We start from the raw sequence: 22,489 nt of genomic DNA, 5'->3' as shown, positions 1-22,489 counted from the left end.
CCAATATGAAGATGAGGAGGACATAAATAGATACGTTGTCCTTGGGGATAAAACCACAGTCATTCTGTTTCAGTATATTCACTGTGTTTATCTTTAAAAAACAACAACTTCTTTCCATCCAAACACTCTTATAAGAAAAAATTCTGCCTTGTGTCAGCGTTTTGCACTATATAGACAGACTGAGCAAAAGAAAAGAAGAAAACCCTGAAAGCTTCTCGTCAACAGCAGAGAAAGTGAGTAAGAAGCAAGAAATAAACAAGTGAGGGATGGATGAAAGACGGGATAAAAGTGCAAAAAAGAAGAGAGACTCAAAAAAGAAAGAAAAGAAAAAAAAAGAGCAACAACAGGGATAAATATCGTGAACATAAGTATGCACATCTGGAATCTGTGCCGGCTAAATGCTTTCCAGATTTCATTGATCAAACAAACAGGCGGGCAACCTTCTTGTTGTAAACGTGTACTGAAATGCCTCTACCTTCAGAAAGGGTATGACAAAAGGTCGCAGAGGGAAGTTGGTGGCTTCTTGCAGCTTGGAGTGAAATTCTTCGATGGTCAGAGTGGAATTCTGGAGAAGAGAGAGACACAAAAAACAAACACATGAATCCATGTGGAAGGCATTAAGTGATAATATTACTTATTGGAAGCTAAGCTATATCCTGGCCTGGACTGAGCATTTTGGGTTTTGTAATAGGAAGCATATGGGCAGGCCACAGCGAAAAAGAGCCACAGAAAACAAAGGCACACATCTCCTTCCATCAGAAACAAACGCACATACAGGAGTCACATCATCCAAACACATCCTGCACGAAGGACAAATGTGTCTGATTAAAAAGGCTTTTGTACGAACGCTGATGGAGTTTATCATACGTGAGATACAGGCTCATTTAAAAACAGTTATCTCTGTATTTATTTAATCATTTAAGTATAGTTGCTTGTGGCTTTCCACTCTATTTTCACATTACCACATGTCCGCTCGTGAATTATAATCAGAAGCTGAAACACAATGAGGATTTTCTATATCTGGAAGACATCGGGGACATGGATAATAATGCACTGCATTTAATAATTTATGCTAATCAAACTAATTATGGGGTATTCACACAACTTTTCTGTTGTACATGTGTGCATGGCAAGCATTCTTTTCTGGATCAATGTTTTATCATTTATGTACAACTCTCTCTCTTTTTTTTTACTGATCACAGAGAAGAATAACCAAAATACATTTCAGCAGCAGGAGATTGTGAAGAAAAACAGTGTGTGCATGTGTGTGCACTTTTATTGAGCATGTGTGCTTTTTTTTCCTGTAATAGTGCAAATGTGGAGATGGTTTAAGTGTCTGAAGCAGTGGGGGGGTCGGTCAAAAAGTGGGTTACGCATTGCAACTTGTCAACTTTAGCACCCAAATAAAGTCTAGTTGCTGAAAACTACATCAGTGTCTGACAAGACAGTGTCACTATTTTTAATTTTCAGCATGAGGTATTCCCAGAATACAAAGGAAGAGGTAAAAAAAAAGCAGAGATGGAAAAAGGTGTGCTTGCACATGGCAGAGGAATCTTCAATAAAAAAAAAACCCAAAAAATAAATGGGGGGAGGAGAGAAAAATCAAGCAACACAGAGAGCATAAAAAAAAAGCTGCAGATATTATTTTTCCTCCCAACACTCTCAGCGTTATTTCCCAGACCTGAATTTTGTTACATTCAGTCTTACATCTGTTCGCCCAGATTGCGTAGGGGCTGTTCTTGACAGCTAGTGAAACCTCCCGAGTCTCCCTCTCTCCCTCTCCCAAGCACACAACCAGCTAATTAACGGTGTCACTCTTTTCAGCGAGGCAGGGGGAGGGACAGAGAGACAGTGAGCGGGAGAGGAAGACGGGGGGTGTATGGCGGGGAGGTATGCAAACCAAAAGGACACAGGAGAGGCATGTGCGTATGCAGACGGTGAGAAAAATAAACATAGTGAAGCCAAAAGGAGGTTATGCTCTATGTGGCTAATTAAAAAAATTCCTCCCTCCTTCTCCTCCGCCTCCTCCTCTTTTCTGCACAACATTCAATCATTATTTCTGTATTCCCCTGCTCATTAAGCTCAAAATTTCTCAGATCACAAAGATGTGTGGTAAATCTCCAGATTTGCACATTGTATTTTACACCAAATCCTTTCCCTGATATATCCTTAGCATAACTGTGTCAACTAAACTGGGAAACACATCTGTCTTATCAAATGTACTCGATGTATATTTTGCAGAAATGCCAATATTAACATTCGTGGTACCAATGTGAATTTCCAGTAAAGAATGTGCTGTACTTAAAACCTTCATATTTTTCAATCTTTTCCTACATTTTTCTCATAATTGACGAACTCAGACAAATTCTGATTTACATGTTGAATATCAAATGCTGTTTTATTCCCTCTATTTGCTGGATCTTAATTAGGGTTAGAAGTGTGATTAGCAGTAATGCTTTAATTTGAGCATCCTCTTAAAGCCACAGTCATCACTTGATTGCAATTACATCTATTCATTAGCTACATAAATAACAGTTTTAATATGCAACTGGGTGAGTTATGTTAGGTTGTCAGACACCTGCACACCCTTAGTGACAACATTAGTTTGATGCTGGAATGGGAAGTCTAATCCATATCGCCGTCGTTTCCACGTTGTTACATTTCAGTTGAAATCACAGCAGTGTAGTTAAATTCATTGTCGATCAGCTGTATAAAGATGGATGCTGCCAGCCTCATGTCACTGCTGTATTTTCTCTGTTTGCCAGGCATTGTGTGATCCTCAAGAATGAGTTTTAACGTCACCGATCGATATCAGTTTTGAAGGCAGAAACTCTACAAAGGTTTTGAGCCAACGCTCATCTGCTGGAGATATTTTTTTTAAGGCCTGCCACTTCTTCTTTTGTTCTTTTACTTGTTCAAAATCTTCCAAGATACACTAATATGCCTCTGAGAGTCATCTTGTTGTTGAAAACATGCTATTTAAACCTGTCAAACTGTGTTATCATTGGCATCAGAAATTCAAGATTTTCTTGAAAGGATGCTAGTAACAAAGTGCCTAAAGATATAATTTAAAATGTGTTCTTCACTAAGTTGTTTACTACTGCCCAAGACCACTTTAAAAAATTACAAGAAAGTCTGACTTCTTGGAATCAAAATATAAGGAAATAAAGATTCACTCAAGATTGTTGCACAATACTGTATTTACACATATTAACACATTTTAACAGCACCAAGCAGTTACTTCCTCTCTAAGAACACTGATCCAGCTCACAGACACCAAAGGTTCTTACCACTAATCCCAGCACCAACGTGCGGACTCTTTCGCCAATTTCAGGTGAGATGTCGTTCCCAAACTGCTGTAGAGTAGTGAGGAAGCGCTTGAGCTTGCTGAGCTGTCGGGCACCACAGGCTGGAGGCAGCTGTTGGTTGGCCAGAGACGATGAGGAGGATGAGCTAGGACCATTGCTGTAACCATTTGGGGGAGATGGAGCGCCGTTGAGCGCCGTTGGGGAGTGGCTACTGCCGTTGGTTACTGTGTGAGATAAGGACATAGAGAATAATGTGAGCAACAGACAGGAAAGCACGGCATTTGCTAATTGCATTTTCTTGACGTCATTTCTTATTATTTTTGTAAATTTTATTTCTGATAAAATCACATTACTGTTAAAGTAACACTGGATTTCCTCCCGCTACGTACAAATCATGGAGGAAACAACAGCTTTGTGATTTCCAGTGATTTCAAACGATGCGCATTCCCCTAAAATCATCCGCAAGCGTCCGCATTTGTTTCCAATTAGTGCGCCTCCTTTGAACCTTCACGGCGTCCTCCCATAAAAACATATTTCTGTATTTGGAGACACGTTGCCTCTCTCTACCTCCGTCTCCCTTTTCTGTTCTTCCCGAAGCTCTAAACATGCCGGTGACAGTGAGACCCCCCCCTGTGCTCCACAGCGCGGAAGCTATACGTGTCTGTGTGTGTGTTGGGGGAGTTGCTGTACAAAGAGATACAAGGCAGCATAAAGCTCTCTCTCTAATGAGATTAGGTTGTGACTAGCGATCCACTCACTCCCCCTCTGGCCGCCGTCCAAACCCACCACTGTAAAGAGAGGAGAGAGACGAGATGCTCAAACTGCATCTGGTAACAATTACGTCGGATGGAAATCAAAGCATACTGCTTTGTTAAAACCTTTGGCATGTGTAATGAGAGAGTTGGGCCTTTCCTCCCTCATTGCACGGAAGCCCCAATGTTAATTGTGGTGTGTGAGCGTTTGCAGCAGAGAGAGAGAGCGAAACAGACAGACAGATGCAAAGGGAGAGAGAGAAAGTAAATAACATAAATGAAAAAAGGGGTATGTGATTAAAAATGAACAAAATAATTCAGCCGTTGCAAAGTACCAGCAGTACCAATGCAGACTCAAGTGCTCTGAGCACACAGGGCCTCTGATTCTTTGATTCTAGTGCTCTTCATGCAAGTGGTTAAGTATGCTCTTCTGAGTGAATACTAGGGTGTAATTTGCTCGTCACAAGCTATGTGCGTGTCATGGCATTGCTCCAACAGTTTGTAAGCATGGGTGTTAATGAACTTGTTGGGAAAGAATTGAAAAGGCTCAATGCAACTTGATAAGAGGGTCTCACGAGTCCCACACGTCCACCATGATAACTCGCATGCTGGAACTGCGTTGATATGTATGAGCTTCTGCAAATCTACTGTCAATCACCATTTTTAGAGTGCAATTTTTATATGATTGTTATACCTCCAACCATACACCCAGCCGGGACATGACTGAGCTGTGACATTAGTGTAAAATATTAACTGTGTTAAGATTATTTGCTTTGTTTTTTTCTTTGTGATCTTTGAGCAATGCTGGGAACATTTATAGGAAGGTAATTTTCTGACCTCCTTCCTACTCATCAGCAGGCTGTTGCTGGTTGGCCATTAATAGCAAAAGTAGTCACATTATTTCTCTCACTGTAACACTGGACCATATTTGCAGCATGGTCACGGTCTGCAATAAAAGTAGGTTTTCTTATATCAGCAATCAGCAATAAACACGTCCTCTTTGCTTACTCACATGTAGTTGGTGTGTAGGAGCTGTTACGGGGTGCTCCTTGTGTACTGGGTGGGGGTGGCATGGTAGGGGGGGTCAACCTGGACTGTGTCTTGACGTCCGCAGGTGAGTCGGGCATGATGGAGCGCTTCCCAGTGCGATCTGAGCAAAGACAAAGAAGACAGAAAATATTAAAGCAAAATACCGTGAAGTAGAAACGAGCAGCATTTTTGTCGCCTCGCATTCTGTGCCAGGTGGGATACAGTACGGATACAAGCGGCAAAAGTGGCTTCCTCAGTTGGGTATCTGGGTTCTCTCTCAAAGATAGGATGATGAGTTCAGTTGTTTGGGAGAGGCTCAGAGTAGAACTGCTACTCTGACACATTGAAGAGAGTCACTTGACGTGGCTTGAGCATGTAACTAGGATGCCTCCTGAGCACCTCCTAAATTTGCTTTTCCTGATGTGTGCTATCGAGCAGTCCCTGGGGCAGATCAAGGACACACTGGAGAGATTAAATCTCTCAGCTGGCTTGTGAACGACTTAGTGTCCAACCTCTTCAATCCATGAACAGCTGGTGAAGATGGCAGGAGGGATGGAGATCTGTGTGCCTCTGCTTTGGCTGCTTCTCCCCGTGACAGAAGATAGATGGATCATAAAAGGTATTTATATATAAATGATATAAAGAGAAGAGCCAAAAAAGCCACCAACTTTTCTTTGGCCAAGCTCATTTAATACATTTTTGAGGGCGCCATTAATGCTGAACAGGTTTTTGAAGCAATTTATGCTGCCATCCAGATGGCACTGATGTGATGACATGTCAGGAAGACAATGATAAACCAGATTCTAGCTTTATTACAACAGCATTGGTTTGCCTTGCAGTTCAGTTGTGTCACCAGATAAAAAGATTTGGCGCAATATGGAAAAATACAACAAATTAGCTCTCAAACTTACAGGCAGATGAAATCGCACACCAAGCGAGAACGGGAAAATATTTTGATTTCCAAACTATGGCAGTTCCCGATCGCTTATCGTGTTGTTAAAAGAAGAGGTGATGCAACACGGTCGTAAACAGGAGCCCATCATTTTTTTTTAATATGCGTCTGAGATCAAATATAAAATGAGCATTTATTTTTCCAAATCTTCACAGTTAGAACATATGCTCTTGATAAGCTGTTGCTATTCAAAAAGAGCTGAATTATTCTCGTTGATTAATGGAAATCGTGCAAATGTATGCCTACAAAAACGACACAAATGCACGTACAGTACAAAGGGCAGCAGAATTTATTTTGATGACAAAATGTTTGTGAGGAGCCCCAGAGAGACTCGATGTGGAAAGAGATGGCTCCCCTCATCTTACGCATTTGGCACACAGTGTCTGACTTTGAAATGAGAAATGAGAGTGAGCAAGCAGAGACACACAGACAGACACCTGAGAGAGAAGCATAAATCTGCAGTGAGTCCGGGTCTCATTCCACCACCATCTGTGCCATCCTGCAGCCCACACCCCTTCCCCGTCCCAGCTAATGACTGCAGTGCTCATTACACTCAAACTAATACACATACTCACTCTCACACTGCCTTAATGCTTGAATCTCTGGATAGTATATTCACATCTGTTTGAGACAGCATCACAGCAGACAACCAGATAGCCTATAAACTAATTAGACATTAAATAAAACAGTCAAACAAAACACAAACTTCTCTCTGCAACAGCAGTAACAAGCCTATCACAAAGTGAACAGACTCTTATCAAATGTATCTGTGGCACAGTGTGAAAAGGAGGAAGGAGGAGCTGCAAGAGAAAGTAAAGTATTATCTATGACATTGGGAACTTTGCTGTAACCAGTGTGAATAGATCTGATTTGACTCCAAAATGCATCACAGTGTGGTAAAAGTGCAAAGATATTGTGCATGTTCCCCCCCCCGGGTGTTTCCCATCATTCATTTGACCAAAATCCCAAAATGTGTTTGTGAGTACGTTTTTAATGCGTATGTTGTTACACCATCTTATATTTTCACTTCTGTTCCTCTGGAAATTTTTAAAGCATTTGTGCATTCAACTAAGTAAAGCATATACTACATACGCCACAGAACACAAATAGTAAACGTTGGCCTTGGTGCTTTCTGATTGCTTGGATCCACAGTGCCATAATGTTACGTTTAGGTAAAAAGAAGGAGAAATACTGCCGTGAGAGAGACAGAGGAGCCTAAGCCTGTTAGCCAGGCCCAAATCTCAAAAGCACTGCAGCCAAAGTGCACTGTGACGAAGTATGTGTGAAGTATTTTAGTCACGCCAGCTTGACTTTAGAAGACAGGCGAGTGAGAGATGGAGATGTCACCAAAATTCTAAAAAGTGCTCCAAATCTCTGCCTGCGATTGAACGTTTAGGGCTTCTTTATTTATTCAACATGTTTGGAAAGTAAGCCGAAGGAATTTCAGGTAGCTCGATAAAAGAATCAATGCTGTAACAAGACATACAACATGTCGGCGCGAATCATCATGACCAGCAGCCTGTTCAAGAACAACGATTAGCTTCTCCAGGCTTTCACATACAAAGAAACAAAGGTTTATTTTAATTTAATTAAGCTGTAGCTGCTAGGGTAATTGTGTGTAATCACAAAGAAATAATCATAAGTCATTTTTGCCCAAGATATTCAAAACTGTAAAGGATTTTCCAGTAATCCCTAAGATTCTTACACTCAGATGATCAAAAAAGAGGAAAGGAGGGATAAAGACAGCACTCCTGCCTTCTAACTGTCCTATCATTGTCAACTGAAGAGTACCTGGGAGGATTGAATACATTTGTCTCACACCACACTGGCACATATTAGAGACCGTGTGACTCTTATGGATGCAGGAAGGCAACTAAAAGCCAGATGACCTTGAGCCTAAAATGCTTTTAGGGTCACATTCAGTTACACCATCAATGCAGAACACAGAGATGTAAGATTACTACTGACTTAGCTTTAACTTGGTGATGGAGAGCTTGATTGGAATTTAGAGGAAAAGGTTGCACATTGCACAGCAGAGCACTATGATTGGATACAAAGTGCATATTAGTGGGAAAAATTTGATTAGCTAAGCAGAGAACAGAGGAAGGGAGGTTAAAGAAAAGTCAATATGAAAAGAAAAGTATAGCGAGCAGATGAGACTATTGAACCCTTTCTACTTACTGTCCTTTACATTGACTCTCCTGCTTCCACTCTCTTTCTACCTCTTTCCTTGCGCACCCACACAAACAACCTTTCCTGCCCAGACTGTGAAAGCTTTACTGCTCCAATTTCACCATAATATGAAAAAATCTGGACTATTTATTTTATAAACTCAAGACATAGCTAGTGGAAACGTATAGTCTTACCTCTGGCTGCCAGCTATCATATCCTCTATACTTTCCTAAAATATGATCTACGAAAATACAAGGTCATTAAAAAAGATGGCTCGGTGACAGGACCCAAGGTAATTCATAATTTTCCAGTCAAACAAAAAGGCCCTGCATGTATATACTTAACAAGCATAAATTAAATAAAGCCGCTATATCACACATGGTTGTGCTTATTCTGTTTCAATGGCTCGTGCTTTCCAAAGGTCTGTATGGTGCTTTTTTTTTCTATAATTGTGTGATAATTTCTGGCTCAGTTCACTTCATCTATAAGTTCTGTATAGAAAGGCTGCAAATCAGGAAACTTTGTGATTAGTTAGGAAAATGGATACACAAAATGGCTCGCATCAGCACAACGCTATCTGAAATAGACTTTTAGTAACGCCTTATTAAACAAAATCCATATTATAATATTATGATATAACAGGATGCAGTTTTTCCACCAAGTAGAACAACTAGAATTGGAGCATTTTTACAGCTGCAGCACCATGACTTAAAAAAAGATACAATTTTCAACATTACAAGCCTATAACATGTCTATTTGATGCACAATATGTAATACGTAACTTCAAATCCACGCAGACTCCTGCATGGAACTCTGGGCCCTGCGGTGGTATGAAAAGATGAGTTTGGTTACAGGCTTGTAATTGGAGAATAACACCTGGGTCAATGTCGTGATTGGATGGTAGTCATCAGCTAGAGATGAGGGAAACAAACCCTGAAAGCATTCAAAACTCATCTGCTGTCCCTCAGGTAAAGAAGATGAAGGATGAAGAATGAATTAGTGTGAAACCTTTGCACACACACACACACACACACACACACATGCGTACACACACGTGTATCCAGGCAATAACAGTTTCTTGCACACACAAACCCCCACACAAAGTTACAGGTATGTGACTTACAAACAGCATCATCTGTCTCTGGTTTGATTGCAAAGTACATAACCAGAATAACATCAATGGCTTCATACTAACCAACAAAGGCGGCATCCAGCTATTCACTCTACAATTGCTATGCCCCTTGAATCAATGGCAATTCTCCCTACACAAGGTAATTTACCCAGTTTTGGGAAAAAAATACAGATACATCTTAAAACTCTAGCACGTTCCTGAAAACAAGTCAAAGCAAACCTTACACCTGTGTGCTATCCATTTTCATGAGCCAATATGTCACGTATACTGTTAAATTAAAAAAAATATGTATCAGAGCTGAAGGACAATCAGACAGGCTCATTTTATTACATAGCTGAACGATAGGAAGTACTCCCTCCCTCATGCATAATTCAATCCAAAAAGCACCCTTAAACAACCTTGAAAAAGTTGGGCTTCTCAAGTGTAATACACCATGTTAGAAGTTAATGGACAGGCACATGCATTGTCCATTTATTAGGCCTGTAAGTGAACCGCCGGTTACATCATGTAGGGATAACATCAGATCTGTGGCCAGACGACGGTACTCCAGGAGTGGACAGGTATTGATGTGCGGAGCTTTAATGGAAAGGGGGGTGATGAGTGCTTTGACTTTGGCTAACTCACTTTACGGCTTCTCAGAAGTGCTGTTGTCTAGGAATTAATGGATTGAAGAGGATGAGAACAGTTGTTGAAGAGGCACCAATTAGCTATGAAGGCACACAAGAGTCTCTCCAATGCGTGCTGTTTCACTAGCACACTTTATGCATGCCGAGGTGCTGAGCTTATCGATCACGCTAGATGACAGTGATTAATGTCTCGCACAACAGCCACTTCCTGCGCAGTTTTATCTAAAGCACCCTAAAGGAGCTCTTAGCGGAAATATTTGGAATATAGGCGGCCTGAATAAAAGAAAGTTAAAAACTGATGGGAATGTGCGCACAAATGCATATTTCTACTGTGGTATTATATTGAAAGTGTCGAAGGTTATTTCACTGATATCTGACTGAATTAGGATTTTGCATAAGGAGTAGCCTTATATTTGCACGGTCTGCTGTGTATTGAGTCAGCTTGGAGTGTAAGCCACCATTATTCTGCTGGTAGCTCTTTATATCTAAGCACTGCTTACTTGGATTGTCGTTCATTGTCATAAAGGCACACAAAAATTTGAAAAAACAACAACTGCAGACTAAGACAACAGTGACTGAATATGCTGTGTTCTTCAAATCATGCCAAACATCCCTCCCGTTAAAATAACAAAGCAAAGCTCGATCTGCTCTGGTTTGTAACTTTAATCAAACCTAGAAATGAGGCAGAGCCCTGGACAACTACCTGCCACTCACAGGGATGTCTTCACACTTACATCACCCGTTCGCATCGTCCGTGATTACGTGATCCTCAGTGTTTGCAAAAATCGCTCCCTCTTTCTCGCTTTTTTTTTCTTCCTTTCTTCGTCTTTCTCTCCCTCTCGCCCGTACCCTCTTACAGCCGAGCTCAAAGAAAGGAGATTTTATCCCCCCGCTGACTTGTGATACATGCCTTTTCTAAGGTTACACGCAAGTTACATCACTCGCTTAAAACAGGATTGTTGCAATGAACGATATCTAGGAGGAACGTGGTCCCTGAGAAACAGTTCAATATGTTACAGGGAGGACTTTGCTAACCCATAACTCAAGGCAAAAAAAACAATGTGATATCAAAACCTCGCACATTTCATCATCGCACGCAAAACTGGGAGGTCATTTCGTATTCAAATCACCTTGCGAAATGAGAGCAACATTGCCTAACCTTGATATTTTAGATTATTCATCGAGGCCACAATGACTTCAAAGTCTATCATCGGGCGATAGAGTCAAACAATCTCCATTACACACTTCATAAGCTAGAATTGCCTCCGTGTGTACGCGTGGTTCTGCGAATGTGTATGTGTGCGCGCTGAGAGTACCAGTGGAGACCCAGAAAATGATGTGATAACAGTGGCAGTAATATGCCACTTGAGACTACTTCACACAGGCAAATCCCATTCTTCAAAACGACAATGGATTTCAATCATGCTGGGTGAATTTTCGAGAGTTGGCGGCTGTGGCATAAACAATTTACCGTGCGCTGGCGCCTGCGTGAGCGCACAATTGTATTAGTCAGACATACTGTAAGATACCATCATTACATGGAAAAGTGCATGCACACTGGCCCACGTGTGCCTTGAACACACCGGCAACCCTGTAATCTTGATGTGTAACACCCTCACTGGGAACACCGATGTGTAGGTGCTGAAGTGAAAACCACGAGGCACCGAAGCCACAGGACGCCTGTGGCTTGAGCACTGGTCTCCACAACGTGCCCACGGCTGTGCACGATAGAGCCCCCAAGGCGGGTTATTCCAGCACATAGCGCACATTGATGTGTGAAGAGAGGGAGCATGGCGGATAGGTAATTGTGTAGTAATGAAAGAGATGAAACGATACTGAGATGGTGTGATAGTGGTGTGCGGTGATTGCTCTGTGTGCTGGGTACAGATGTGGGGAGTAGGGACCAAAGAGCGGTAAAAGAGAGAGAGAGAATGAAAGGGCAGATGTGTTAAAGAACAGCGCTGGGCGACAGGTAGGATGATTGAGATTCAGACAGAGTACGCAGAGAAACAAGAGGAATCTTGTCTGTATGCAAGTGGAATATCACGCAGACACAGACACACACACATGCACACACACATACATGCACGCACAGCCAGATGGAGCAGTATGCAGAGCATGTCCCATCAAAGTCCACCCGCTTGTCAAGAAGATGTATGGATGCAACGCCCTACCACAAGCCCACAAAAACACAAATACATACACAGACACACAGCTGCAGGGATGCATGTACACACTGATAGCAAAACAACACAATTCTCAGTCCTTCTCACACAGACACACACACGCACACACACATCTGATCTCCATTGTCTTATTTATTTTCCTCCACAGCAGATGCAGTGGATTCAAATGCAGAGGAAAGCAGCACCACCATCAGCGCATCAGTTTTGACTTTATTTTCACCACCTTGTTCTCGCTCCTCGCCTCCTTTTTCCCCCCTCTTTCCTTCGTTACCTTCGTTACCTTCGTGCTTTTCTCCCCCCACTTTTCTTCCTGTCTTCAGTCAATCCCTTTGCAAACACTCACTGGTGATCACATATTGTTCCTGAAAGTTCACTGTTGGTTTTTGCTTAACGCTTAATATCAGCAACGTTGTCTTAAATTATGCATGTCCAGTGCACACAATGTAGTTTCTGCTTGTTAAAGTCAGCAAACTGTCAATAGCAATTATGTGTTTAATTGCTTTAAACGATTGCTTTACGTGTTCGTTTAACATTTACCACAAATGAAGAAGGTGATGTTGGTTTCCCTCGTGTTAAACATCCATCATTTATATTTCGGTGTAATCAGAGATGGGGTTGAGACATGGACTGATAGTTGAGTCATTTAACACAGTGAAGAAAAAAAAAGAACTAATAACTTCCAATGTTGTCCTGACCGGCCAGCTGGTGAAGTAGTTTAAGAGTCCATCATCTTACTATTGATGTATGTTACACCTGGGTGTTTGCTTCACTGAAATATGGCTCACTGGTGATTCTGGAAGTTTGGGGGTTAAAGGTTGTGTTTACTTGCAATAGATTTGAATGATGAGAATAGGGGACCTGAACTGAATCATATTTATCATTCCCACCCTTTGTGATTATATTAATGATCAGTTTCTTGTGTGCTTGTGCTGCCTGGAGGGGTTGGTTTGGATATCATTTTATAGATACCGATGCCATATCGATTAGATTATTGCTTGGTCATGTATTATCAATTTCTGGTTAACTTTCTATGTGAAGGAAGTACATTGACAACATTTGTACAGCTGTCTAAAAAAGAAAAACACTGTTTAAAGGAAAAGATAATCTTCCCAGGAAATTGAACAATATGGATTCCCATCCCTAATCTTTCCCCGTTGATGAGTGTAACAGTGAAAATGTGGTACAATACAGCACTAAAACTTTGCAAACAGACTGGCTCTGGATCAATGCTGACAGTCTTTTTCATCTCCCACCATATCTTTATTTTTCTCTCAGTGCAACATACGGAGATTTCTCAACTGCACACAGAGGTCTGAGCACCATCTGTTCCACCACACAAACTTTAACACACACATATACGTGCATATATGCATACAAAAACACGTCGATCTTTCAGACCTACACTCACGTTTGCACACATACACACACAGCGGTCAATAAAACATATGTGGTGTATAGCATCAGAAGCTCTTTTTTTTTCTTTCTTTAAGTCAGATTTATAGTAATGTCTGTTTTACCCATCTGTTGAAAAGAAAAAGTCTCACTTGCACAGAGAGGGGAAGCAAGTGTTAAGGAACAATAAAAATGATTCACAGTGCCCGTTATGCATCCTCTCAAATCGAAAGTACTCCTGCCACATCTTGTTGCCAGGCAAAGCTGAACTACGAGCTCTTTTAAAAGTAAAGATGAGCAATGGATGTGTGTGACAGAAGACTAGGGTCGGCGAGAGGTAAAAGTAAAGACAAGCTGCAGAGTGACAAACAGCGAGTTCGGGAGATTTACCGCCATTATGAGCAGAGTTTACCATTATTAAAGTGCTGATGGAAATAGAAATGTTAATTCCATCTGACATTTTTCCACAGTGGGGCCAAACGGGGCTCAACATATTTAGAATACTCCATCAAAGACATCGTTTATTTATATAAAGCTGGCTTGTCATTTTCATTAACAACATGATGTCTAAATAATGATATAAATGGTGTGTTTTGGGGGGAAAAAATAGAATGATGTAAATCACATGTAAGCCTCGGTGAGCCATGTTTGGTCACTTGATGGAAGCCAGCCTATTGGAAACTGCTTTCTGTATACAGTTTGGTTCATTTCTGATGCCATGCTGACACAGAGCAAAGTGAGCCCAAATGGGTCTGGGCGTTTTCCCAGGCAAGACTCTTCGCCAGCAAAGGACTCACACAAAACTCTCAGCACACATCCTAATGCCGATGACACATGGCTTTATTTTCTAAAGCTTCCCACACAGCCAGTCTGTAACCTCTTTAGTCTACAGTGTAGAGCAGCGAAATTGCTTTTTGAACCTCGATATAGGTTGTGCGTTTTGACATGCATATATGTCAGCGCTACAATAACCACTATGAACAGGCTGCACATTTATACACAAACCCCTTATGAGAACTGTTCAGGTCTGTAGCTCAAGTACAGCTTAAAATCACTCATATAGCCACTCCATCTCTAAACACAAGCACACTAATTCACAATGATACAGGCTCGCATGCATTATTTCCATTTTATGTTCGCTCAATTGGAGATAATACATCTGAATTTCAGGAGCTGGACCACACCTTGGACACTATAAATAACGCATATTTGCTTTTGTTTCCATGAGCCACTCTTGCGCCCCTTTTTTCTCTGCTTGCCAACTTCCTTTAAAGGTATCAGAGTGAATGAGGCCTTTCCCATATCAAACCCTCTGGCCTCTGGCTTTATTATAAATATATGTGGAGTTCCTCGCTACCAATGTGAAGGAATCATGATGATGTTTTAGGTTGTTGCACAGAGAGAGAGGTTCCAAGCTGGTCACTGCATGGCCTGGGCCAGAGGGTACTGACATCTCACAGTTTGACTGCTGCCATGACCTACGTCTGCTAACCAGCAAACCAACCAACAGTTGCGGCGTTACGTTTGTTTGTATGATGTGTGTCCCAGCTGTTATCGTGACTGCAACATGAAGGAAGTAGCAATACTGGAGCACAGCTGGGCACTGCAGCCCACGATTCAGTTGGTATTATCATCACACAGTCTATATCTAACTTGATGTCCTACCCAGATTTATTAGATCCACAGTGCGGATTTCAATAAAATATATAAGATTGCTGAAAGCTTACAGTGTGTTGGAGCCGTAAGCCAGATGGAACCCAATTTGTATCTGTGTGCGTGTCCATGCTGAAAGGAATATTATATAATATATTCCAGGCCTCAGCAGCAAGATCAATTTTCAACAGACAGTAAAGGCCGTCGTGTTTTACATGACAGTTATCTCTTACCACGTGGAGAGAGACGGAGACACCCAGTTAGAGGAAGGATGGATAAAGGGGGCGCATGAGTCGAGTGATATACAATGGACGCTAAGTGAGAGTACAGTTATTTAGTGTGACATGTAGGAAAACAGACATGGATGAAAGGGTGAGGGTTGAAAACAGATGTGGGAAACAGATCAAGAAAGAGCTGAGAAAAGAGAGGTAAGGATGCTGAAGGGAGAGCCTGTAAACAAGAGATAACATTTAGGGCATATGAGACACAGATGGGAAATCAAATACAGGAGGCAGAGGACAAGAACAGAAAAAAGAGGGCATAGGCTAACAGTAAGAGAGTGGGGGTTCCTGGGGGAGAGGGAACAAGCTTGTCTGCCTGGTGTTTTCAAAATATCACATGACGGCTGCCATGTGTTGGAAATTACTGCCGGTTAACTATCTTCCCCAAAACCACTCTGAAAAAATATGTCTGCAATTTATGAAATGTGTTCCAGGGCTGTGCTAAATAGAACCAGATTTGCAAAACAGAGGGAAAAAACCTTTAGCCCTTACCACCTCTTCTCTGAAAACCACTACTCCTTTGCCTTCTTACTCTCCTTCCCCTTCTACCCCCACTGCTGCCTCCTCTGCCCTGCGGGGGAAGATGTTTAAAAACAGGGTCTTAGTCACATCTGGTGAGCAGGGAGCGGTGGTTGGTGAGACCTTGGATCGGGGCATTTCTAAGCTTACATCGCATGTGTGTGTGTGTGTGTACCTGTGTTCTTGTGGGTGACACAGTGACTGTGGTTTGCTAATGGCTCTGAGTGGCTGTGAGTAAAGTATGGCTGGAGGCGAAAGTGGCAGAGGGATGGCCTCTGCTTGCGCGCAAACACACACATGCCCAGTGTCACCACAGCCCATTTTAGGTCAGCGATGTGTCTTTGTCTTCTTTCATCTAACTGTTACATCCTTTCTACTGGGCTCTTTCACCTTTCACTGTCTCGCATCCCTGTCAGCACGCAGCCATCTGAGTCCACTGACAGGCGAGAAGAAAGGAGCTAAACATGGCCCACAATACCAATGAAGCATCATTGACAGGACTGTACAGTTCCAGTGTCTACAATCTGCATTTTATTTAAATAATCATGTGTTAATGTGAGATCTTAATCTTTAGTTCAGTAAAAAATAATCATAAACTGGCTATAAATTTTAGGTTTGATACTTTATTTTAAATTTTCCATATACAAATGTGAGATATTATTTGTGACAGTCCATTAGTTTTCTAGCATTTCTGGGTATTAGCATCACATGTTGTCGTCTTTGTTCAGCAGGAGGCGCCTCAGATCGCTATCCTCGCCACATCCATCCCCCGTGTCCATCAAACAGCCTCAGTTTTTCAACCAGCACATCTCTGAACTCTGTCCCCACACCCACGACTGATACTACTAATAGCATCATCAAGACAGTCCCATTGTTTTGCTTTTCTGTGGCAACACAAACACACACACACACACACACACACGCATAGACTCAGACACAGCCTAACCACTCTCCAGTGCTACAGATGGATGCCACCACTCTCTCTGGAGCGTTGCCAGCGCCAGCTAGTGAACAGCTTGCCTGGCACAGTGCTCCACAGTGTGTGTGTGTGTATGTGTGTGTGACAGTGTCTGTGTGTGTATGCCTGCAGAAACAGTAGCGAAATAGCCTAGCACAGATGGGTGGCCAAATTCCCCACCCCTCCCGCATACACACAAGAATACAAACACATGCGCACTGTGACACGCGCACACACATATGCTCCAGAATAGAGACACACATGCGGACGCAAGCACACACACACACACGTGCCTTGGTTCTGCTTTAAGTGTTGTCGACCTGGCGCACACTTGCCGCTCGCACAGCTGCTTCCTCGTTCACACACACGCGCGCACACACACAGAGTACACACAGCAGAGGATCACAGTTACACACGCTTCCATACATCTGTACTTACTTTACACGTCCTGTTCATGGCATGCAAAATATAAAATCCACCATCACTCCCGCATCACCCAAGCCCACACACATAGACAGATAAATGTATTCAAACGCATCTGCAACACAGACACACACACGAGCATTCGCACTAACATGGTCTTTTATGTTGGTAGCTATTCAGTGTTGTATGTTTCTGCGTGTTTTCTTCATGCGCACAACGAAAACATCAAGGCGTTCAGCTGGAAAGCCTCCAGTACTGGAAACCTGCCAGCAGAGGCCTATAGATCAGCATGATCATAGCAGTGTGTTAAGACACATCGCTGTTTAGTCAGGGCACAATAAAGTTAAGACATGCAATGAATGAAAGCTCTGCCTGCCACAGCTGACTTTACTAGAATGCAGCAGCGTGCAACTGAAACCATTTAAAATGCCTAAATTGTGACGTGAACTCTTGTGACAGGTTGTCTGATATTGCCTCATGTCTTGACTTTGTGTTTCTGCATTGGCTGCAGCTTCTGTTGTAACATACTCATGAAATGCTGTTCCTGAATGGCGGATTCTAAAAAACCAGGAGGTTTTACATTCATTTAGGGTCAAAGGAACGCTCTCTTGGGATCCAACAAAGCCAGAGAAACTTTACCAATGGAAAAAAGTCAGTAGTTAGACAGCCTGCCAGTCAATGAGCTTAGGCGGCTGGCAGCAGGTACTCTCGCCCCCGGTACATAGGGGAAAGCATGGTGGCGGGCAGTGCCAACTGTGCACTAGGTGGGCGTGCCAGCTCCGCCAGCCTTGCAGTGTCTGTTTGCCAGTGCCATCTGGGAAGAACAGCTCTGCGCACATACAGTACCTCTCCTCAGCTCAGAGGGCACAGACACGCACAGACACACACACATGCATGGATGCACACAAGAAAGCAAGGGCAGACATGCACTCCACATTTATGTAGAATCCACAAATATGCATGGTATGAACAGCGCACACACATATGAAGGTACACACACGCACACACACAGGCACAGCCGGCCGCTGACAGCTCACCATCTGTGCGCTGCCTCTGACTTCTCCCTCTGCTTCGTTCTCTGCCCTTGTTTTTGCTTTCATAAACGCGCGGTCCCTTTCCTCCTTTCCACACTTTCTCTCATCGTTCCCCGTCTTATCAGATGAGTTCTTCAGGCCAGAGATCCCTACGTTATGTCATTGCTACCTGTGCACTGACACTTGACATGTATTTTCTTTGGATTTCTCCCCACGTATAGGATTAGGAAGTGTCATTATTTGGCAGGTTGTTTTCAGGTTGAACTGAGCAAGACAGCGAGTCTACCGAGTCTCTCTGTTTTTTACTTGAGTTGGGCAGTCTGGGCCAATCAGATATATAGATGAGGAACTATAAGATATCCTTAAGTGATTCACTAATACTGAATAAAGTGTGAATGCAGTAAAATCAGGATTAGTCTTTCACTGAGGACACAAACCATCTCTCAGTACACCACATAAGTCATGTAAAATCAAAGAAAGATACTAAAAAAAGTGAGAACAAGAGAAAGAAAATATCAATCTCAGTCTGTTACATAGTGTTCCTCTTCAGAGGAGAGTGAATGAATACGAGAGCAAAAGTGTGAAAACCAATGTAGAGAAAGAAATGAAATGACAAGAGCAGTTTAAATTGATAAGAGTAAAAGGGAGAGGAGAGGAAATAAAGAGGAGGAGGAGAACAGAAGTAGGAAGGTAATATGAGCACAGGACTGTGGAATTCACTTCAAAGAGAAGCTAAAGCAGGTTGCTGTCTTTACCAGAGTTTTCCTTGGGTGAACCTCTCTCATATGTTTCTCATTTAAAGCCTCTGAACCACTGTTTGAAAATGAAGGCCAAAGAAAGACACAAGTGCTCTACATGCAGCGCATGTCCTTTTTTTTGTGCCGGAGTATATTCACAAGGGATTTAGACAATTAGCTCATTTGTTGAAAAATAGCTGTAATTTTCCAGATGCCGTTCCATTCATCTTAACATTTCTACATCGCAGTTTAACAGCTTCACATTTGGAATACCACCAAGCTATTCCTTTCCTCCTCTGCAGCACAACAGCTGTAATATTTTCAGTCACAAATCTGCCCTCTCTTTCTATTCCATGTTCCATTTATTTCTTTCCCTCTCACTGGTCACCACTACCTGCAGTAACTGATTGTTTCTCCCACCATCTATCCTTTCCTACCTCCCTTTCTCCCCATTCTCTCCCTCCCCCCACCCTTTGGCAACTGCATAACATCATCAGAAAGATCTATGACCGAACACTATTGCACTCCTATTATTCTTTCTCTCTGCAGCCTCTTTCTCCTTCAGTTGCAATCCCTCCTCCTTGTGCTTCCTACTCCCTGCCCTCTCTTTACAACTTCCAACCATTTTCACCCTCTTACTCCTCTATCTGCTCGCCTTGCTGTCCTTCTTTCCGTCCAACTCCTCCAAAAGCGCCACATGCACTGGAAGAAGTAGCCTCATTACAAACAAGGAAAATCCATTTGGAGCAGGCTTCTCCGACCCCCTCTGAACTCTCTTGAGTAAAAATGGCCCACATCTCTGCTCTTGCCTCCTCTCCGTCGTGGATTCCCCCTCTTTCTCTCTAATTATTTATCCCTGTTTCTCTGCCTTTTCTGTTTCCTAAGCAACTCACTCTCTCGCCACTATGGTCCCTGTGTTCTCACACAACCAGGTAAGGTGTCGACATTGCAATACAGAGTAGAATTTAAATACCGATTCATGTGTAAAATAGATGAAAAATTAGATGAAGTTATTCAGTTTTTAAATTGATTTTCAGTTACTAGGACAGGCCATGATAAAGTAATAATCCATTCACACAATCTAGACACCAAATCCTATCTATCTATCTATCTATCTATCTATCTATCTATCTATCTATCTATCTATCTATCTATCTATCTATCTATCTATCTATCTATCTATTATTCCTTATACCTGGATCATGCACACACATTTCAAATGGTGGCATTACTTCAACCAAAACATTGGTTGAAAACTGCTATAAACACAAAGGACAAAATCAGCAGGGTTAGTTGGTGATTAGCAACAGTTGACAGTATTTGAAGAGAACGACGGACCTCCAGCAAATAAATGATATGATAATAGATAGCCATGAACATAACAAAGGACAAACAAAGTTGAAAATGTGTCCAATGAGTCAACTCATGAGTTGCCTTCATGACCCAAGAGTCATCACAGAATACACGAGCTATGTCAAAAACAGCTGTCGGAGCTCCCGACGACGCTCGTGCTTACGGCTGAATCATAACCAGGTGTTAGAGCCCTGTTGTTAGGATGAACAGCGGACACTGGATTCATGAAATCTGAGAACAGACATCAAGCTGGGTAGTGTGCAGAATCTTCTGAATTCAAACAAAATAAAGCAACTGACTCGTGTCAGCGCTGTCAGTTAAATAAGACTCATCCCACCTATAAAACTGAAACTCTGTCTTATCCCCTTTACTTTTAATTTTATCGCTTTGAATTATTGCTTTTGGCAACTGAAGTTATCAGAATTTTATAAAATTTAAAACTGATAAAGTTTTCAGCTCACGGGAGTAGAAACAAACAGTTAGCAGCCTTTCCATGGTGCAAAGGGAAGCTGCATATCTGGAGGCTCACTTGAAGATATAGTTTTTAATACAAAGAAATGATTTCAGCAGCTTTAATAGTGAATGTTCAGCCCTTCATTAAGCTTCATTTGTCTGATCCTTAAGGCAAACAATTAAATGGTGCTCCTGGGTTTAAATTGGGCAGCAATGTCATACTAAAGATCTAAAGAAACAAAAAACACCTCCTTGTGCACTGTGTGTGTTAGTATGTATATCTCATGTGCCTACAGGAAACATTAATCACTTTTGTTTAGTGACCTGAAACTTATTGTGTGGGCCCCTTCAGTTAAACTAATCGATTCTCAGCAGTGATTTAGCAGTAAGAAAATTAATCACTGCAGCACTTCCTGTCATTTTCTCCAGACTACTCCTGAAATCTTCTCTCCGCATCCTTCTTCTTCAGCTGGCTCTCATTTCTCTCCCCTCTCTCACTCTGTCTTTAAGAGCCTTTCCTTTCTTTTTACCCCTCATTCCTCCCTCCAGTGCTCTTTCTCCCTCTCTCGCTCGCTCCTTCTGCTCTGCCATCATCGCAACATCTGATTAACATATGTCTGGGCTTTCACTCCCTGTCAGCTTGCAGGCATCTGCACACATGCGAACTAACAGAGGCGCTCGCATTCACGCAGCCTCGTAAACCGTGTCTCAGGTTCAAGAGTGTAAAGGACAAAAATGGCAGCAGATTTTCACGATCCTCCTTTTAGCTACATTTATGTCCCACGCCGCCTGAGCGTGAACGTGTGCGTGCCCACAACAGGGAGGATCAGAGACAAAGCGCCTTAATGTTAGTGCAAGACAACAAGCACTAATGTTCCCTCAGTGAGCTGCTAAAAATGCCAGTAAGGGAGGAGAGAAAAAGAATTATATTAGGACAGAGACAAAGACGAGATGAAAGAGAGAAGATGTGAGTATGGGAGCGTATAAACAAAAGCAATAGCTGCTCCAGCTCTCCGGAGACACGTGGCCCCTAAAAGCACTAGCAAACCCAGTCTCTCTCTCTAAGCTCAAGTTTCATTTCAGAGACAGGAATTGATAGAATGCATTTGAGTTTATTCAATACACTGTTGGGAGCTTAACTTCATATCCCACTTCCAGTTACTGCAACCAGAGAACTCGTACTGATTAGCTTCGGCAGTAGTAACAGGAAGACATCTCATCCTAACTATCACCAGCCCATACCAGTCAGGCTACATGATCAGATTTTTTACCTGATGAGATTTTACCGGCTTAAAGCATCAATGAAATCATCTCATATGTGTTGCAGGATGCTAAAGCCTCTTTTCAAATCATCTGTTCTCCTCTGCCCAAAACTGCCTGGAATCAGGCCCACTTTCACGGCCTCATCTGCAACAAAAGCAGGTAACAACAGCAGCCGACGTAGGCAACCAAACAACTACTTTGTCGAGAGGCTTGCCAAAACGCATAATCCAGCTGACTGCAACAAAAGCTTTGCAAAACCCTGCAGA

The 22,489-nt window shown here is 42.3% G+C and overlaps 1 protein-coding gene across 4 annotated transcripts in view; it reads right to left on the bottom strand.

Moving 5' to 3' along the window:
• Positions 1-22,489, bottom strand: part of runx1t1 (RUNX1 partner transcriptional co-repressor 1) — a 57,011-nt gene that overhangs the window by 17,444 nt on the left and 17,078 nt on the right. For all 4 annotated transcript variants that reach the window (XM_085445292.1, XM_085445293.1, XM_085445294.1 and 1 more), the window contains exons 2-4: positions 5,073-5,210; positions 3,291-3,532; positions 476-565 (exon numbers count right to left, since the gene is read on the bottom strand). In XM_085445292.1, the coding sequence (XP_085301418.1) occupies positions 476-565; positions 3,291-3,532; positions 5,073-5,210 (470 nt within the window). The remainder of the gene's footprint in view (positions 1-475; positions 566-3,290; positions 3,533-5,072; positions 5,211-22,489) is intronic.

Source organism: Copadichromis virginalis, linkage group LG22 (genome assembly GCF_057382275.1).
Source record: "Copadichromis virginalis isolate Kocher_CV1m ecotype Utaka linkage group LG22, C_Virginalis_male_GT1.1, whole genome shotgun sequence".
In the NCBI taxonomy this organism is placed as follows: Eukaryota; Metazoa; Chordata; class Actinopteri; order Cichliformes; family Cichlidae; genus Copadichromis; species Copadichromis virginalis.
This window is presented reverse-complemented; position numbering and strand designations above follow the sequence as displayed.